The 18,335-nt window shown below is 56.9% G+C and overlaps 1 protein-coding gene across 3 annotated transcripts in view; it reads right to left on the reverse strand.

The window, feature by feature from the left end:
- Positions 1–137: 137 nt before the first annotated feature.
- Positions 138–18,335, reverse strand: part of PPP1R13B (protein phosphatase 1 regulatory subunit 13B) — an 89,408-nt gene continuing 71,210 nt past the window's right edge. For all 3 annotated transcript variants that reach the window (XM_047795045.1, XM_047795044.1, XM_047795046.1), the window contains 11 exons: positions 17,439–17,635; positions 13,368–13,508; positions 10,178–10,358; positions 6,730–6,899; positions 6,029–6,530; positions 4,212–4,987; positions 3,621–3,758; positions 3,420–3,553; positions 2,778–2,944; positions 1,618–1,817; positions 138–1,140 (listed from right to left, as the gene is read on the reverse strand). In XM_047795045.1, the coding sequence (XP_047651001.1) occupies positions 1,099–1,140; positions 1,618–1,817; positions 2,778–2,944; positions 3,420–3,553; positions 3,621–3,758; positions 4,212–4,987; positions 6,029–6,530; positions 6,730–6,899; positions 10,178–10,358; positions 13,368–13,508; positions 17,439–17,635 (2,648 nt within the window). In that variant the 3' untranslated portion in view covers positions 138–1,098. The remainder of the gene's footprint in view (positions 1,141–1,617; positions 1,818–2,777; positions 2,945–3,419; positions 3,554–3,620; positions 3,759–4,211; positions 4,988–6,028; positions 6,531–6,729; positions 6,900–10,177; positions 10,359–13,367; positions 13,509–17,438; positions 17,636–18,335) is intronic.

Below are 18,335 nucleotides of genomic sequence, written 5' to 3' on the forward strand. Positions count from 1 at the left end.
GCGGTTTATTGCGTGCACAGTGACATGGCATCAGCAGAGGCTGTCCCGCGCCACCCGCTGTACAGCCAGTGCCTAGAGGGGCCGGCTTCAGCAAGGATCTACACGTTTGTACATAAATTACACACAAGACTCGTACATGGAAAATAAAGCCTAAGGGCCTGGATTTTAATGAGAGAAAACATTTCCAACATGGTTTTGATAGTTTTGAGTGGCTTAGTCAAAAAATACTTTGGGTTACACATAAAAGCCCGCACGTCCAGTTCAAACTTCCCGAGGTGAATACTTGCTTTAGGTCTGGAACTGGGGGAAAGGTTATTGCATCACGGCCACCGGACCCTCGCCGCTGCCCCTCGTGCCGAGCAGGCGTCCCCGCCATGAGGGGCTGAGAAACACGCCTGGGCAGCAAGGGGCTGCGGAGAAGGTGGTGCTGGGTTGGGACGCCTGACCGCGTGTCGCCTGGTCCTAGGGGCCCTCGTGCCCGTGGCATGGAGTCCAGCCCAGCACCGCCAGCCGTGGGTGACCTAGGCCAGGGCCTGACATGGGAAGTGGAGCCCACGCATTAGGCGCCACCAACAGACAGACGTTTCCAACGGGGCTCCTTTGGTGACGAGAGGAAGACACGCGTGTGGTGAGGATGAAAAGGGTGAGGGTATCTGTGACCTCCAGGAACAGGAGGGCAGGGCTCTAGCGGGGGACGCACCTTGGCAGCTGCGAGTTCTCGCTGCTGGGGCTGGGGTGACACTGGGAACGAGGGCCTTGGGCCCGTGTCCGTCAGAGCGTGTATCTTCACTGGCGACCAACCCGGGGTTAATGACGGGGCTTCTCATTGGCAACAGGGCGGTGGCTGAGAAAGCTGGCTATTTATTCGGAGCTGCGCTAACAGCAAGTTCAGTGTCCCTGGAGGAGAACCTGCTCTCCCACCGGGGGCGGAGTGGAGCCGGGGCCTCACCTAGAAACTGCTGGGGTTCACATGCATGCTGCCTGCTGGACGGAGCACCGTCAGGCCACCTCCAGCTCCGGCCTTCCTGGGAGGCGGCAGGATCCTCTCTTTGGGGGCTCCTCGTCGCGGGCAAGCCGCTGCGGGCCTCCTGGGGAAGTTCAGGCGAGCGTGCGCTGCCGGGGTTTGATCCGTGGATACAACTGGGAAGTAAGGGACGGGAGTCAGGACCAGGGAACCAGTGCAGATGCCAGGCTCCGGGGCGGCTCCCCCAGAAGGCTGCACACCAGCTCCTCCAGGGGCCCGCCCAGTTCCCAGGATGGCCGTCCCCTTCTCAGAGCACTGTGCCACCCTCCAGTCACGCCTGTCACTGTAAGGCTCCTGCAGGCGCCTGGCTCGCAGCACGGAGAGCAGGGGCCCCGCTCTGCCCAGGGAGGGTCTGACAGCTCAGGGAGCGGCCTGCAGGCTCCCCACCCCCAAGCCAGGCTGCGTGTGGCTCAGCAGCCCTCGGCAGGGTGCGCAGGCCTCCCCACGGCGCCCGCAGGACTTGAGAAAGGCCATCTCCTGCCCAGCAGGACTTCGCCCCGTGCTCCACCCAGTGCCGTGTGACCGGCGGGCAGACAGGAAGGGACAGCTGACCAGGGGCACGAGACCTCAGGAGTGCCACTCAGGGTGCTTACCCCCAGCAGGTTTTTGGGCACATAGCCCTCCCGGTCCCCAAGGCGAGCCCACCACCAGTCGGTCTCGCTTTCATCCTTGCGTCTCAGGATGGTGAGGGCGTCCCCTTCGTGGAAGGACAGCTCGTCACTGTTCTGGGCATCGTAAGCCCACAGGGCATAGACCACGCCTTTGTTCATCACGCCCAATTTCTCCTGCACGCCTGGGACACGAGAGCGAATGGTCAGGTCTCCGTGGGGTGTGGGCTGCAGAGAGCACCCGGCTCCAGGGCAGGAAGGGACAGGGCTGGAGCCGAGGACGGCCGCCGCCCTTTGCTTCCTGTGCGCAGTCCCTGCAGGAGGCCCGCTGCTTGAGCTCTGTGTCCAGAAGCAAAGGTGTGTTGTCCAAAAAGGCACTCGTTATGGTCGAACCACCCACAGCTAGAAGAGACTTCCAAAGTCGACGACCAAAGAAGCTGTGTGACTGCTCCTGGGCGGCTGAAAGCACTCAAGGAGCAGCACTGGACAGCGCCACCGCGACCCAGGGAGCTCACTGCCCGACTCGCCTGCCTGCGGGGCCCAAGGAAGGCCTCTGTGCCTGCAGCCCACAGCCCCGCACGTGGCCTTTGCACTGGCACTGGCCCGGAGGGGCTGCCTGTTGCGGTGATCGCTGTGTGCCCAGGGTCTCAGGTAGGCTGGGCCCACAGGTGCTCCGGTTGTCTGTAGAGCAGACGGCCTGTGACTGTTCAGCCCCCAAGACAGAGGCCTTCCTGCCCTTGGAAATCCCAGCCGGGTCTAAGGCGGCTTTATGAAGACGAGAGCCTCTCACTCGTGGCCACCTTGGTCACACAGACTCTCCCTGGGCCCACTGCAAGTCCTGGGGCCTCCCAGCCCAAGTGCACAGACAGGCGCTGCCCAGCTGCCCTCGTCCCCCCTCCCCTGCCCAGAAGGGCAGCAAAGATGGAAGCGATTTTGTTTTTAATACCCTGGCAGGGAATCCTGAGAACGTGGCTCTTCCACACTCTTCAGGAGCGCGTCTGAGGACGTGTGCGCTCCATCGGGAGGCTCGCGGGGCTGCCTTGAGGGTGAGCACGGGGCTTCTCCCCCACCGGGTCGGCAGCATGGGCGTGTCCCCGCAGCGGCGCAGGGCGGAAGCCTGAGCGGCGCCCCCAGCCCCCACGTACCGTACAGAAACTGGGAGCACTGGATGTAGCCCTCCTCCATCTCCTCGCACTTGTCTGCAGCCGTCTCGATGTCGCTGACGGTCGAGGCGAAGATGGCGGCGCCGCTCTCCACCAGCTGCTTGCAGAGGTGGACGCTGTTGCAAGAGGCGGCGCAGTGCAGCGGCGTCCTGGAAGGGACGGGAGCGACGCTCGTGCCCTGCGGGGTGGCCGGGACCAGGCCGCCCCAGGGCTGGCTGCTCAGTGCCCAGCAAGCAGCCGCGCTGCTGTCTTTTCAGTGGCCTGATTTCTACCACACGCTGCCTTTGGAAAAGGGCGGGTGGGGAGTGGACTGAGAACGGCCTAGAAGACGGACGTCCCTCCCACGGCCGGCGCGTCCTTTGCAACAGCTGTGCTGATAACTGCTGTGCACATGTGACACTGAAAAAGCACGAGTTGTTCGAACGCACAACAGACAGCTGCCTGCGGCTCAGGAGGCCCAGGGCCTGCACCGCAGCACGAGCCAACCACTTCCACTCACAGAGCCGAGGCCTTCACACAACCGCTGAAAGAACTCAGGCCGGGGGGGGTACCGAGCAGCTCTGGGACCACGTGCCGCATCCTCGTCCCCCCCACACCCACCACCCAACGGACCCGGGGCCTCACCAGCCGTCGCTGTCGGCGGCGTTCACGTTGACGCCGAAGTCCAGCAGGAACCTCACAATGTGGTGGTGGCCCGCGCAGACGGCGTTGTGCAGCGGGGTGATGCCCTCGTCGTTGGGCTTGCTGGGGTCCTCCACCTAGGACACAGGGCGCGTGAGCCCCGCCCGGGCGCGGGCAGCGCGGGGCCGCGGGGCGCTGGCTCACCTCGTAGATGACCCTCTGCACCAGGTCGAACTCCCCCTCCAGGGAGGCGTCCAGAAGCAGCGCCAGGGGGTTGAACCGGACCCTCAGCCCGTGCCCCGTGCGCTCCGAGTTCGGCTTCTTCAGGTTGGTCCGTTTGCTCTATTGGGAAGGAGCACGCTTGTGACTTAAAGGCGACAGGCCGCTGCGGCGGGCCGCGGGCAGGGGCTAGAGGCCGGGGGGAGCAGCAGCCCCGGGCCCCACAGGACCAGCTCTGCCCGGGGCGCCCAGGGGAGGCAGCCGAGCTTAACTGCTTCCACCCAGAGCCGGCAGCTCCCTCCCGCCCGTGAGGGCTCCCTCCTCCCTCGGCTCCCTCAGCAGCCCTCCCGCCGGGTTTTGTCTGGAGGGCCTCCTTCCTCGCTGCCTGCCCTTGGGATCCCAGGCGTGGCCTCGCTCCTTGGGGACATCTTCTCGGGCCCCTAGTAGGAGACCACCACCCCAAGAGCCCCCGCAGAGCCCCAGGGCCCCCGGCACCACAGCCAACACAGGCGCATCCTTGACAAGTGCTGGCTGGGTGACGAGGGAGCGGTGGCCTTGGTCTAGGGTGACACCCACCGTAGAGGCAGCAGGAGGGGGCACGGCCGGGGGAAGTGACAGGAGGACTTGCTCCTCCCCTGGAGAGGGGGCCTCGGCCCCAGGGCTGGGGACCTGCTCTGTGGACGGGGCTGTGGCCACGTTGTTATTGTCATCCTCAGCCGGCTCAGCTGTTTGGTGGGTGTCTGGGGGACAGGTGAGCCCCTCCGGTTCGGGGGAAGGGAGCTGGTTGTCATTGGCGTCTGAGGCCGGGGCCGGCTCCGCGGGGAGAGGGGCTGTGGGGGGGGCCGGGCTAGCCTCCCCCAGGTTCCCGTTGGCCGTGGTGTTCCCATTGTCCACGTCGGCTAAGGTGCCCAGGAAGTCCTGCGAGGGGCTGGGCTGGTAGAAGGGGGTGCCCTCCATGCCTCCGGCCAGGGTGTTGAAGCGCTGGTACAGCAGCTTCTGGATGTTGGGCCCGCCGGGGCCCTCGGGCTCCGTGATGGAGCTGCGCTTCTTCAGAGGCCGGGGCGCGTTGGCCAGCTTCCTGCGCAGGGCCTCCAGGTCGGCGTCGCTCTGGTAGCGCAGCGGCGAGTGCACGATGGGCGTGAGCTTGGTGGGGCTGAGCGGCCTCGGCAGGCTCTCCACGGTGCTGGCGCCGCCCCTGTCGCCGGGAGGGGCAGGGCTGTCCTGCTCCGGCTCCTTCTCCGCGCTTTCTGACGGTGGCTGGGGCTGCGAGGTGCTCGTGGCCAGCGACCCATGCAGAAACGGTAATGGGGACGGAGACGTCGAGCCAGACGGTAGCACAGGCTTCCCATACACTGGAGGAGACACAGCGGATGGGGCCTCAGCAGCCTGTGGAGTCTGGCGCCTGGTCACCAAGCACCTTTGATGACACGGAGATGGGCTCCCACAGAGACCGTGAAGCTGCTGCTGAGGATGCTAAGCCCCAGTGCTAAACCCCAAAGGAACCCGCCGTTGACAGAACCCCACCACTCCTGGAAGGTGGGCTGTCTCTAATTGATCAGTTTTGACATCGGGGTTTCCAAAACTGCGGGGCTTTTTCAAATGGAACAACAAAAAAAGGTCACCAACCCACCTTCCTGCCTTCAACAGGTGCTCGCCCTCTCCGGGCCAAGGAAACAAGAACCAAGCCGAGTGGTATCACCCCAGGCGGCCTCAGAAAGGAGGGCCCCCCTGACGGCCTGGGAGCTCTAGAGAAGGGGCCAGCCTTTCCACGTGGGCCGGAGCCTGCCGCAGGCAGCCCATCCAGGAGCGTGCAGGTCTAGAGGCCCCAGCCCGTGCTGATGCACGGCAGCCTGCCTGCCGCACAGCTCCGAAGCGCCGTAAGCCTCTGCCTGCCTCCAGGCAGGCTCCGTTCTCTCCACCTCCTGCCCAGGACCCCTCATCCCGTGATCCCCTCATCCCGCCAGGGCTCTTCTCCCTGTGGGCTCTGGGGAGGGGCCACAGCTGCAATCCCCACCCCCTCGAGACACTACCCCTCCACAGGGCTGGCTCAGCTACCTCTAGGAGGCTGCCAGCTCCCCAGGCAGGTCCTGCACGAGTGACTCTGAAGCAGGAGAAAAAGAGGAAACTCCACAATCTCACCCTTCCGGGAACTGGATTTCCTGAGTAACGTGGGCAGGCGGGTGCTCAGACAGGAGGCCGGAGCTGCGGCCCACCTGCACAACTGCTCTATGCGTTTCTCCGTGTGCCCCCATCTCTCACAGAGGCCCGGCTACACTTTACGTAAGCGTCAATTTAATCCTAAATGCAGGTGACCCAGAAGTAAGGCTATGGCTTGGCCTTTTTTCTTAGGTGTGATTTCCTAGCCCCAAGAGAAGAGATCCAGACCCTCGTACCTGCTTTAACCGACTTATTTAAGGTGCCGTGTGCCGCTGGCTGGTAGTTCTTAGGTGGTGTGGCTTGCTGGAGGTACATGGAGTATATGGAGCTTGAATTCACTGTCTGGGGTCCTTTCCTGGGGGACTGTGGCCTTGATCCTTTATCAGCCAGAAAAGGCCTAATGGCCACAGTCAGTGGGAGTTCAGGTTTGCCATCTCCAGCTGGAAATGCAGGCAGCCCTGCTGGCGGGTACGTGGGACTTGGTGGCACAGAAATCCTCTGCTGGATCTGCTGCGAGGAACCCGGTGGGTGGGGGCTGCCCGCAGGGGGCAGCGGGGCAGGTTTCTGTCGACTGGGCAGGCCTGTGCTGGGCCTGGGCAAGCTGCCCTCCTTCCTCCTCTCCAGGGAGTTGGTCGAGCCTGGGCCCACGGGCGCAGGACTTGGGTATGTCCCATAGCTTGGGGGCGGCTGCTTGCCAACGCCAGGGATCGGGGGTGGCACTTTACCCATCTCGAGGCCCTAAATTTAGATGTTAAAAAGAAAGACAAAGTCATCCTTTGAAAAAAGTGCTCCGGGCCCCGGCCTGCATGTGATTTGGACACGAACGGGATCATGGGTCTCCTGCCGCCGCCTGCCCCCGCCTTAGATGAGGACGGAGGCCAAGCGGGAATGCGGTCAGTTAGGAGCTCGTGCTCTGTGACAAAAACAAACCGCTTACCAGCTTCTCTGTGGCACCCAAGGCTGGCAAGGGCACAGGCTGGCTCGAGACAGCCCCCTGCTTGAGAGGCCCCTCGGTGCTGGAGTCCCTCCAGTCCACGCTGGCAATCTGTGTCCCTTTCACTGAAGAGCCTGAATTTTGTTTTAATGTTGGCCAGTTTCCATCATTGGCTTGAAAAGAACACAGAATTTAAGTAAAATGTTTCTTGAATTAGTTGAACCCACCTAAGAATAACCCCGTCAGAAGCAAAAACCACTTTCTGGGACGTCACACCCTGATGGTGCTCCAATAACCAACCAGGGGACTGACCACCCCCACCCCCACCCGGGCCTGTGTGGGGCGGGAAGACCACCGCCAGCGCCCAGAGGCTCCCCCGTGTACAGAGGCTCCATGGCCAAGCACAGCGCTGCTCCAGCCCGGGCAAGGGGTCAGAGGATGGCAGAGACGTTCTTGGCCCCATTAAATACAGCTCAAACCGTTACAGCAACACCAGTGAATCAAAGAAGCATTGGCACTTGGTTTCCAAACCCAATTACAAATAGTTATATACAGAAATAAAAAAAACCCCCACAATAGGTTTGACCTGTACTGCTTCCAGCATTAAGAGAAAAACCTGACCGTGTTAGAAATTTCTATTCTCTGAAAATAATTCTTGACCAAGGAGGACAGAAGCGGTCCCACTGCTCAGAGTAGCAGGCTGCCATTCTGCCACAGCGACTAGAAGGCCAGCGCTTTCAGGAAAGCCACAGAGAAGGTGTGCTTTTTACCACGGCATCTTCCAAACTGAGAAAGGGTGCCGCGGCTTCCATGGTAACCCTGCTCCCCCAGTGACCCCGACCCTTACAGCACCTAGAGGCCGGAGGACAGCCCCACCCAGGCTCCTGCCTCTCCCCTCGGGACAAGCACAGCACAGCCTCGTCCCGCCACCAGCCGCGGGCTCCGGCAGGGGGTGACAGGAGCAGCAGGGAAGTCACTGTCCCTCACAAGAGCAGTGCCTGAGCCCAGACCTGTGGCTCGTGAGACAGGAAGGGTCTGCTCCAAGGGGGCTTTGTACACAGCCACGGGGGTGGGGGGTGCAGTGGGAGAAGGGCCTCTTCCCACGTCGCCACGCATCATGGCAGGCTCCCGGCTGCGGGCTCGGAAGGGCTCTGGGGCAGCTGCCAGGGCCCCGGTGAGGCAGGCCCCGGCCTAGTTGGCACCATGGCTTTGCAGTGGGGCTTTCATGCCCCCTTGGCTGTACTGGCTGTACTGGTCTGGTGGAGGCACGAGGCCAGAAATGGATGCGCCGAGGGTGACCTCTGGGCTGATGGGGAAACAACCCGAGCCCACGCTGACTCAGGAGGGAGGGGGAGGGAGGCCACGGGCACTGGAGTCCTGCCCTCCCACAGGTCACAGGACATGCGGCCACCAGCTGCTCTGGGAGGGCTTATGGACATCAGGCACAAAGGGACGAAGAATCGTCTTTCCTCAGGATGAGGCAAGAGATACAGAAGGAGGATCATTACGTCTTATGAGAAATGGACAAGCGTCATCTTAAGTGAGATGGGGTGTTTCTGTGCTGAAGATAAAACCAAACCCTTCATAATGAACTCAAAATCATCTTAATTTCTATTTTTTTTTTTTATAGCCACACCCGTGGCACATGGAAGTTCCTGGGCCAGGGATTCAATCTGAGCTGGATCCTTTAACCCATTGAGCCAGGCCGGGGACCAAGCCTGCGCCTCAGCAGTAACCTGAGCTGCTGCAGTCAGATTTTTAACCCACTGTTCCATGGTGGGAACTCCAAAATCATCTTAATTTTGTAAAACCAAAACCAAAAATCCCCTGCTGTGCTAGCATCGATCAGACCCTTCCTTTCACACCTGCTGAAGGCAGGGACAAGGTATGCTTGTGTGGCTTCTTTCTCAAGCTGGAACGCGAGGAGCAGGCCTTTGTCAGTTTGGAAGAAGAGCAAGGGCCGATTTGGCAGTACCGAGGGGGACCAGAGCCTCCCAACCAGGCCTGCCAGCCAACATGCGGTTTGCAAAGGGGCTTGCAGGATGCTGTGACAAGCCGCGGTCAGGCCCGATGTCGAGGTCTGACCCTGTCCACAAGCTGGTCACTCTGCGTTTACCATGGCCATCTGTGTGACACAGAACCAGGACAGCCGATGGCACGGTTCGTCTCCCCGGGGAGATTTATCGCCCCGGCTCTGCATCTGGGCCCAGGTTCTGCCCCCAGCGTGGGGGTCCGCTCACCTCACAGCACAGAGAAGAGCAAGGCTACTGCGGAGCTGGTGGAGGCCCCACTCTCCCAGCCCCCAAGGACGCCTTCTCCCGGCGGCCTCTGTGTGGCAGCCCCCCCAACACCCACAGAGAAGAGGGGCGACGCCAGCCATCCCCAGGCCGGGGCGTGTCTGAGATGAAGGCAGCAGAGTGGGAGCTGGCTGTGCTAATTACCCGCCGTTGGAAACCGCTGAAGAGCTGAACCCGCAGTGGAGTGGTTCAAACTATAAATATCAGCCCACGGAAGAGCGCTGCACTTACAGCGCCAGGCCAACGCCACGCTGCTTCTGAGACCAGCGGCAAAGAGATCTGAGCCGGCGCCGCCCTCTCCCGCCTGCTCAGAGCAAGCCCCGGGCCCTCCAGCGGGAGCAGCGGAGGCGCTGCTGCTCAGCCCAGTGCCAGGAAAGAACACGAAGCAAACAAAAGCCAGCATGGATCTCCCACACCCAATGAAATCCTCGACGTTGTCAGCCGGACCCAAGTTGGCAGCTCTGCCATCAGGTGGGCTGGACTCAGTGCCTCTGTGTGTCGGGCCGCCGTGTCTGCTCCGCCGTGTCCGCCCCGGCCGTATACAAACCTCCCCGCAGAGAAGCCCTGGCTTTTCATGCATCCATTTAAAACACGGTGCTCTTCCCCCAAGGGAGGAGGAGAGCGGCCTCTGCGCGGGCCCGGCCTGCTCTCGCCTGGGAGGCGGGCGCTGCAGGGACTCCACGTTCTCAGGAGAGCCGCGCACCAGCGCCCTGTGGGGACCTGGTCCGGTTACACCTCACGCCTCCGTGTGACCGAGGACCAGAGGGATGGTGTGGGGATTCTGTGTGGAGGAGGACTGTGCCGAGACAGGAGAGGCAGACCAGCCACGGTGCCCTGTGTGTGGGGCCGCAGCTGCATCAGGCCGGGTCGCAGTGAGGCGTCCACTGCCAGCCACCGAGGGCCTCACAGGTAAGCAAAACCTGTGGCCTGAGAGGATCAGGCCTTAACCAATCTGGGTTTTGGAAAAGCCACACAGTGAAGACAGTTCAATAAAGAGAATCTGTTCTTGTTTCAGGATCACTGTTGCCATGGCAGCACACAGCTCCCCAGATGCCGCCCTAGAGGACAAAGTGTCCTGGGGGGCCCCGAGGGTGGCCGAGGTCGCTGCCCCCCCACAGTGCCCCTTCCCGTCAAAGGGGGCCCGGGCCACTCACCAGACTTGGACCTTCCGTGGGCAGCACTCGGGGCGACGGTGAGAGACTGGGGCTTTACGGGGTCTCCAGGAACAGAGTAGCTGCCGCTGCTGGGAACCTGGATGTAAGGCCCCACTGCAGCGACCCTGCCCGGCGTGCTCAGCGGGGACTGTGGTGACGACGTGCCATTCACACGGCTCAGCTGCAACACGGGAGGAAGTGGCGAGCGTCAAGTTCCTCCTCAATTCAAACAAACTGTAAGCTTAGTCCGATCAACTGCTCGGACTTGAACCACTCACTCAGGAGCCAGTTCTCAGGAAGAGCGGGCCCTCGAAAGGGCGAGGCTTGCCCGTCACGTGCATGACCCTCCCCCCTGGGCGGGCAGAGGCATCGGTGAAGCCTGGGCTCTGAGCCCGGCTTCAAATCCTGCTCTGCACTTCCTTGCTGTGCTGCCTTGGACAAGTGACTTAACGTCTCGGAACCTCTGTGCCCACGTCTGAAATGTCGGGATAAGGGTTGTCGTCAGGGTGGGATGAGCCACGCAGGACAAAGTGACGGGGCCTGGAACAAGGTGAGACTCCGACCAGTTCCATGCAGGCAGCGCTGTCATTCTCCTGAGGACACCAAGCCATGGCCAGTGACACTGCCCAACAATGACTGGCCCACACCAGGGACATAACGAGAGAAGCGCTGACTCTCAGCTGGGCTCCAAGGGAGAACGCCACACCCGCGCTACAACCGTCTGCGAAATCCGCGTGCTCGAGCCCGCGCCCTTTCGGAGCGAGAGTCTGTGATTCAGACCACCGCGCAAAGGTGCCTCAAACCTCTGCTCTGGAGACACATCTCCGCAGAAGCACCAACCTCTTCAGGGAGCTCCCTTGGTGTATCAGGTGGAATCAGAAGTGATGTTTCTGTAGCCATCTGTGACAGTTAATTGTAGCTGTCAGCTTGGCTAGGCTGATACCCAGATACTTGGTCACACGTGTCTAGATGTTGCTGTGACGGTATTTTTAACATTTAAACCAACAACCTGGGAGCGAAGCAGCTTGCCCTCGACACCGTGGGTGGGCAGCACCCATCACCTGAAGGCCTCAGAGGTCCTGCGAGGGAGAGGCAGCTCTGCCTGCGACTCCAGGTGCGACATCAGCCACGCCCTGGGGTTCACACTGCACTGCCAGCTTCCACAACCGCCTGAAGCCACGCCTCACAATCAGCTCCACACACGTGTACACACACAACGGCTTCAGCTCTCTGGAGAGCTGACTTGTCCACCGTTACTGAAGAGCGTAAGGCAAGCAAGCACAGACAGAGCGCCGCGTCCGCCCCACGGTCTCGGCGCTGTTACCCGAGAGAGAGAGGGAGAGGGAGAGGGAGAGGGAGAGGGAGAGGGAGAGAGAGAGAGAGAGGGAGAGAGAGAGAGAGAGAGGGGAGACCGTTCCGACACCACCGGGCTTTACGCGCTCTGGTTAAAAAAGAAAGTGTGGGTTGGTAAACAGAGCCACTCCCTGAGACCCACAGAAGCAGCTGCCTTCTTCCTCCGGCCTCCTCCGAGCACCTCCACCCCGGCGAAGCCCCTGTGGCCTGCCGCTCGCCTCCCGAGAGCCACCTTCGGAGCAGGAGCTGACAAGAGGACACCTGTCCACCCTGACGGCACCAGTTCCCGAGCAGGGATAAGGGGACTTGGGGAGGACGGTCCCAGCTACCTGGCTGCCCGCTCCATTTCCACGCCTGCGGTGGATGCCCAATCAGCTCTCCCCGTAGGCCCTGCTCCCCGCAAGCGGGGGCACAAGTGGAACGAAGGCCAAGTGCCACATCCGGCCAGAAACGCCACACACAGCAGCCCCGTATCCTCCCATCAGCTCCCAGCGGTGCACGTGCTCACCAAAGCCCCAGGAGTGACCGCAGGACTTGGGGACAGCCTGCCTGTGACAGTGGGGCCAGGTAAAGCGGCTACAGGCCCAGGGACATAGAGAGGCTACACGAGGAATGAGGTACTGAGCTGGAACGATGTCCGCGTTGCAGTTATTAAAAAAGAAAAAAAAGACAATGTACAGAGCAGTGTGAAGGGCACAGTTCCTACAATTCCATCTTCAGTGAAACCTGAGCGCCTGCTGGAAATCTGCTGCCTTGGGAATGGATAAGCAACGAAATCCTGCTGTGCAGCGCTGGGAACCACATCGAGTCACTTGTGATGGAGCCTGATCACGTGAGAAAAAGAACGTATATATGGACGTGTGACCGGGTCACCTTGCTGTACAGCAGAAAACTGACAGAAACCAGCTATGATGGAAAAAAAATTTAAAAATAAAGCAAATAGAACAACAATAAGAAAAAACTGAGTGCCTTTCTGTCTACATTAAGCAAAAGACAAACCATTAACAACCATCATCCCTGGAGAGTGAGAAGGATGGAAGACTTCCATATTTTTCTTTAAATGTTTCTGTACTGTTTTAACTTTCTTTCAGTGAATATTTATTACCTTTGAAATTCAAAATATCAAATAAAGATTGTTCTTAATCTTTTTTTTTTTGTCTTTTTAGGGCTGCAGCCATGGCATATGGAGGTTCCCAGGCTAGGGGTCTAATCAGAGCTGTTGTCGCCGGCCTACACCACAGCCACAGCAACGCCAGATCTCTGACCCACTGAGTGAGGCCAGGGATCGAACCCACAACCTCATGGTTGCTAGTCAGGTTCGTATCTGCTGTGCCACAAAGGAATTCCCCCTCAAATAGATTCTAAAAGTACTAAGCCTTTCCACAGCACATTGCTCAGGAGTTTACAAAGCCCTTCACCTGTGCTACTGCTAAGCATCCTTACTCCTGGGGCAGGAAGGACAGATGACCTCACAGCAAGTACACGAGGCTACACGAGGTCCAGGCATTTGGGCATGTTGCAGAGCTTACGGTGGGTGCTGCTAACTCCAGGGCCGAAGCGTCCTCCAGCGGAGAGGAGGCGGTGCTGCCTGGAGAGACGGCCGTGCGGAGCAGCAGCCCCACAGCCCACGGGGGTGCTTCTGACTGCATATACCAGGAAGCAACTGTGTCTTCGGGAAAAAGAACTTTCTTCCACCCATTTCTGTATGGCTTGAGGCCGATTTACGTGCCATCGGCTGTGACAGATGGGGGCAGAGTGGCACTACAGTGAAGATGTACCATTTGTGGATGAGCGTTGTTAGTAGCTTAGCTCACGGAATCTTTCCGTATTCACACACCTGGATTTTCTTCCCATAGAGACGCTCCCGCAGCTCACTGATGCGCTTGTCCATCACGGCCACCTCCATGTTGCGCTTACTCAAGAGCTCCTTCTGCTGCTGGAGCTTCGAGTTCTGTTCCTGGTTGAGCTGGTTACGAATCTGAACAACAGAAAGTACGTGTATGATCTGTATTAAATAATCAAACAGTCTTTGTTAGGGAGATAAAGAAAAAAGCGACATTTAGTTCAGGTGTACTTAGATACACCGCATTGTCCCTGTGTGCTAAGTATTTTACAGACACACAGCATGGATGAGGCCAAAACATAATTCTTTTTTTTTTCTTTTTTTTGCTTTTTAGGGCTGCACCCGCAGCATATGGAGGTTCCCAGGCTTGGGGTCCAATCAGAACTGCAGCTGCCGGCCTACGCCACAGCCTCAGCAAAGCCAGATCCAAGCTGCGTCTGCGACCTACACCACAGCTCACGGCAACGCCAGGTCCCCAGCCCACTGAGCGAGGCCAGGGGTTGAACCTGTGTCCTCATGGATACCAGTCGGTCTTGTTACCGCTGAGCCACAATGGGAACTCCACGTAGTTCTTTTCTTTCTTTCGTTTCTCTTTTTTGGCCACACCTGTAGCATGCAGAAGTTCCTGGGCCAGAGGTCAAACCCACACAACAGCAGTGACCCAAGACACAGCGATGGCAGTGGGGACCTTAGCCCGCTGAGCCACAGGAGAGCTCCCTGCACAACTATCTTCCTATCTTTGTTCTCCCTTCCCTCTCTTCTCTTTTTTTTTAAATTTAAAAAGATTTTTTAAATTTTCATTTTTGCCTTTTAGAGCTGTACCTGTGGCATATGGAGGTTCCCAGGTTAGGGATCGAATTGGAGCTACTGCTGCTGGCCTACGCCACAGTCCCGGCAATGCAGGATCCAAGGCTCGTCTGTGACCTACACCACAGCTCACACAACAGCTCAGTGGGATCCCGAACCCATTGAGGGAGGCCAGGGATTGAACCCGCGTCCTCATGGATGCTAGTCAGATTTGCTTCTGCTGTGCCACAACAGGAAATCCTTTCTTTCTTTTTTTTTAAAGTATATGGCTACATCTGCAGCATATGGAAGTTCCTGGTCCAGGGACTGAATCCAAGCCACAGCTGAGACCTACACTGAAGCTGTGGCAATGCCAGATCCTTTAACACACTGCACCGGGCTGGGTACTGGGTATCAAACCCACACCCCTGGAGTTCCCGTCATGGTGCAAATGAAATGAATCCAACTAGGAACCATGAGGTTGCGGGTTCAATCCCTGGCCTTAATCAGTGGGTTAAGGATCTAGCATTGCTGTGAATCTGTGGTGTAGGCTGCAGACATGGCTCAGATCTGGTGTTGCTGTGGCTGTGGTGTAAGCTGGTAGTTACAGCTCCAATTCAGCCCCTAGTCTGGGAATCTCCATATGCCGTGGGTACAGCCCTAAAAAGACCAAAAAAAAAAAAAAAAAAGGCAAATAACTACAAACATATCTTCTTCAAAGCATCCAGAATGACCAGCACCAATAGTGTCTGTGGGAGACCATGTGATGGGCCTCTGGAATGGTACTTCAGTGACAACACACCAGACGTGCCCTCTAAGGAACAAAGGAGAGGTGTCTGTCCTGCCCCAGGCAGTTCACCAAGGACGGCCAAATCACCAAACACGTTCTTGTGTCTTTTTTTTTTTTGTCTTTTCTAGGGCCACTTCCCATGGCATATGGAGGTTCCCAGGCTAGGAGTCGAATTGGAGCTGTACCCACCAGTCTACACCAGAGCCACAGCAACCCAGGATCCGAGCCGCGTCTGCGACCTACACCACTGCTCACGGCAACGCCGGATCCTTAACCCGCTGAGCAAGGCCAGGGATCGAACCCACAACCTCATGGTTCCTAGTCAGATTCATTAACCACTGCGCCACAACGGGAACTCCAGTTCTTGTGTCCTTTTAACGGGTTGTAACCAGCACTTTCAAAAAATGAAATAGAGACTAGAAAACATGAGAGTGCCCTGCACACAAAAGGTTAAGTCTTGTTAAGATTTTCAGATGCACACACATACGAGCAAATACATGCTTGCATGTGTTTACCAGACAGGAGGTTATGTACTTTTTAAACTACATTCCAATAAAAAAGTTGGAAATACATATAAAGAAATATACTACATTCATCACACTTCACCAAAAAAAAAATCCTTAAAAACCCTGCACTTTTAACAATTGCTTAAAAATATAAAAAACAATAAATTCTTATAACTCTCTCTATGCATTTAAACTATAGAACTTCACAGCAACAAGTCCGTTTACTCTCCACAATTAAAAATTCTCCATTACCCATTTGCAATGGATGTTTTCTGACCCAATAAAATAGTTTTAGGAAGTGAAATAAAGAAGGTAAACAGGGGTTCCCATCATGGCTCAGTGGTTAACGAGTCTAACTAGCATCCATGAGGACGGAGGTTCGATCCCTGGTCTTGCTCAGTGGGCTGGGGATCCGGTGCTGCTGTGAGCTGTGGTGTAGGTCACAGACTCAGCTCAGATCCTGTGTTGCTGTGGTGCAGGCCAGTAGCTACAGCTCCAATTCAACCCCTAGCCTGGGAATTTCCATATGCTATGTGTGTGGCCCTAAAAAGAAAAAAGAAAAAGAAAAAAAAAAAAAAGGTCAACGGAGTTCCCATTGTGGCACAGCAGAAATGCAATCTGACTATATCCATAAGAATGCAGGAGTGATCCCTGGCCTCACTCAGTGGGTTAAAGATCTGCTGTTGCCACGAGCTGTGGTGTCACAGACACAGCTTGGATCCCACGTTGCTGTGGTGTGGTGCAGGCCAGCAGCTGTAGCTCTAATTCGACCTCTAGCCTTGGAACTTCCATATGCCGTGGATGTAGCCCTAAAAAAAAAAAAAAAAGATAAACCATCGAAACAAAATTCCATTTCATAAAATGAAATAAATACTTTTTTCTTGCAAGTGCTCATAGTATTGCAAAATTTGTTTCTGCCTTTAAAAAAAATCACCTGCTGAATGACAACTTTTTTTTTTTTGCTTTTTATGGCCATACCCGTGGCATATGGAGGTTCCCAGGCTAGGGGTCTAAAGTGAGCTGTAGCCACCGGCCTACACCACAGCAATAGCAACGCTGGATCCGAGCTGCATCTGCCACCTACACCACTGCTCACGGCAAAGCTGGATCCTTAACCCACTGAGCGAGGCCAGGGATTGAACCTGTGTCCTCATGGATGCTAGTTGGGTTTGTTAACCACTGAGCCACGACGAGAACTCCCAAACAGCATCTATCTCGTCAAAACACAGAGGCCTTAAGTATCATCTAAAGCTTAATTCTTTACCAGTTCAGTGCCAATTAAAATCATACTCCATTTCAGTTCTGAAAACATGCTAAGTGAAAGAAGTCAAAGAACTGGAGTTCCCGTCGTGGCGCAGTGGTTAACGAATCCGACTAGGAACCATGAGGTTGCGGGTTCGGTCCCTGCCCTTGCTCAGTGGGTTAACGATCCGGCGTTTCCGTGAGCTGTGGTGTAGGTCGCAGATGCGGCTTGGATCCCGAGTTGCTGTGGCTCTGGCGTGGGCCGGTGGCTACAGCTCCAATTCAACCCATAGCCTGGGAACCTCCATATGCCGCAGGAGCGGCCCTAGAAATGGCAAAAAAAAAAAAAAAAGAAAAAGTCAAAGAACTACCTATTACATGATTCCCATTCCCTGTTAAAGTTCCAGAACCAGCAAATCCCCAGGGATGGAAAGTAGAGGAGGCGGCTGCTGGGTGCTGGCTGAGAGACACTGGGTTTTTTGGGGGATGGAGATGCTCTCGAAGCAACTGCCATGGTGGACAGAACTCTGCGGAAACACCAAGCCCACTTTCCTGTATGCGTTCAGTGGGTTTGCTACATGAATTCCATCTCAGAGCTGTTCTAAAAGCTCTTTGTACTGAGTACTTTTTGTACCTACGATGAAATTAGAAGCCACCAATTTGTTTCCGGCCTACACTGGAAGAAAGCCCCAAAGGTAGGGACATTTGAACAGAGCCAGTCCTCAGACCCAGGCACAATACCTGCAGCTCCTGGTATAGTCTTTTCAGCTCCACAGCTGCCGGTCCTGCGAGCTTGCCAGTGTAAGACTGGAACCCGTTCAGTTTTCCTTTCTTTAAATCTTCCAGCTGCTGACTGAGCTGATCAACTCGTAAAATCGCAGTCTGTACTTCCTGTTTCTTTTCTTGGAACATGGCACTGAACCTCTCTATTTCAGCAGCTATAATTACCACCAATAAAGGAAAAAAAATCAATTAGTTGATATTCTTTTTTTCATGGCCTTTTGCTATTTTTGTTTTGTGATTTCATCTTCATTTCTGTCATTTAACTCAACACTAGCATCATCTAGTGCCAGACCTTCAGGAGAAAACCGTAATATTGCATAATCCGAAACGCATGTCAACAATCCTTTGCAACATATAATACGACTGCTCGTATGGAAAAGAATGGTGTCTGCACTAATAAATATTTTAAAATTAGGGCAATCAACTCCAAAGCAAATCCCAACGCACCAAGCAAACCATCGGTTCTAGGAGGGCCAGACCCCCAAGTCCAGCCTGCTTACGACTGTAACGTCAAGTAGGCCCTGAACGAACTGATTCATCAGGCAGCAATCCACACACCGAAACAAAACGTGCGCATTCGTATGCCTTGTCTTAACCCACAGACAAAATGTCCGCTATTCACGTAACACAGACCCTCATGAGGGGCGGGGTCTTCAGAGCACCCGAGCCCCGATCCACAGGGTGGCTGCTACCCACAGAACCAAAGGCTCCTCAGCACTGCGGAGGCTGCAGGAGATCCTGCAGGGTCTCCCAGGCCAGCCCACCCTCCAGTTAGAGGCAGACGGCCCAGCAAAGCTCAGCGGCTTCTCTACGGCAAGACCTGACGTCAGCCCAAGACCGAACGCATCCGGAAGC

The sequence above is a fragment of the Phacochoerus africanus genome, chromosome 9 (assembly GCF_016906955.1).
Source record: "Phacochoerus africanus isolate WHEZ1 chromosome 9, ROS_Pafr_v1, whole genome shotgun sequence".
In the NCBI taxonomy this organism is placed as follows: domain Eukaryota; kingdom Metazoa; phylum Chordata; class Mammalia; order Artiodactyla; family Suidae; genus Phacochoerus; species Phacochoerus africanus.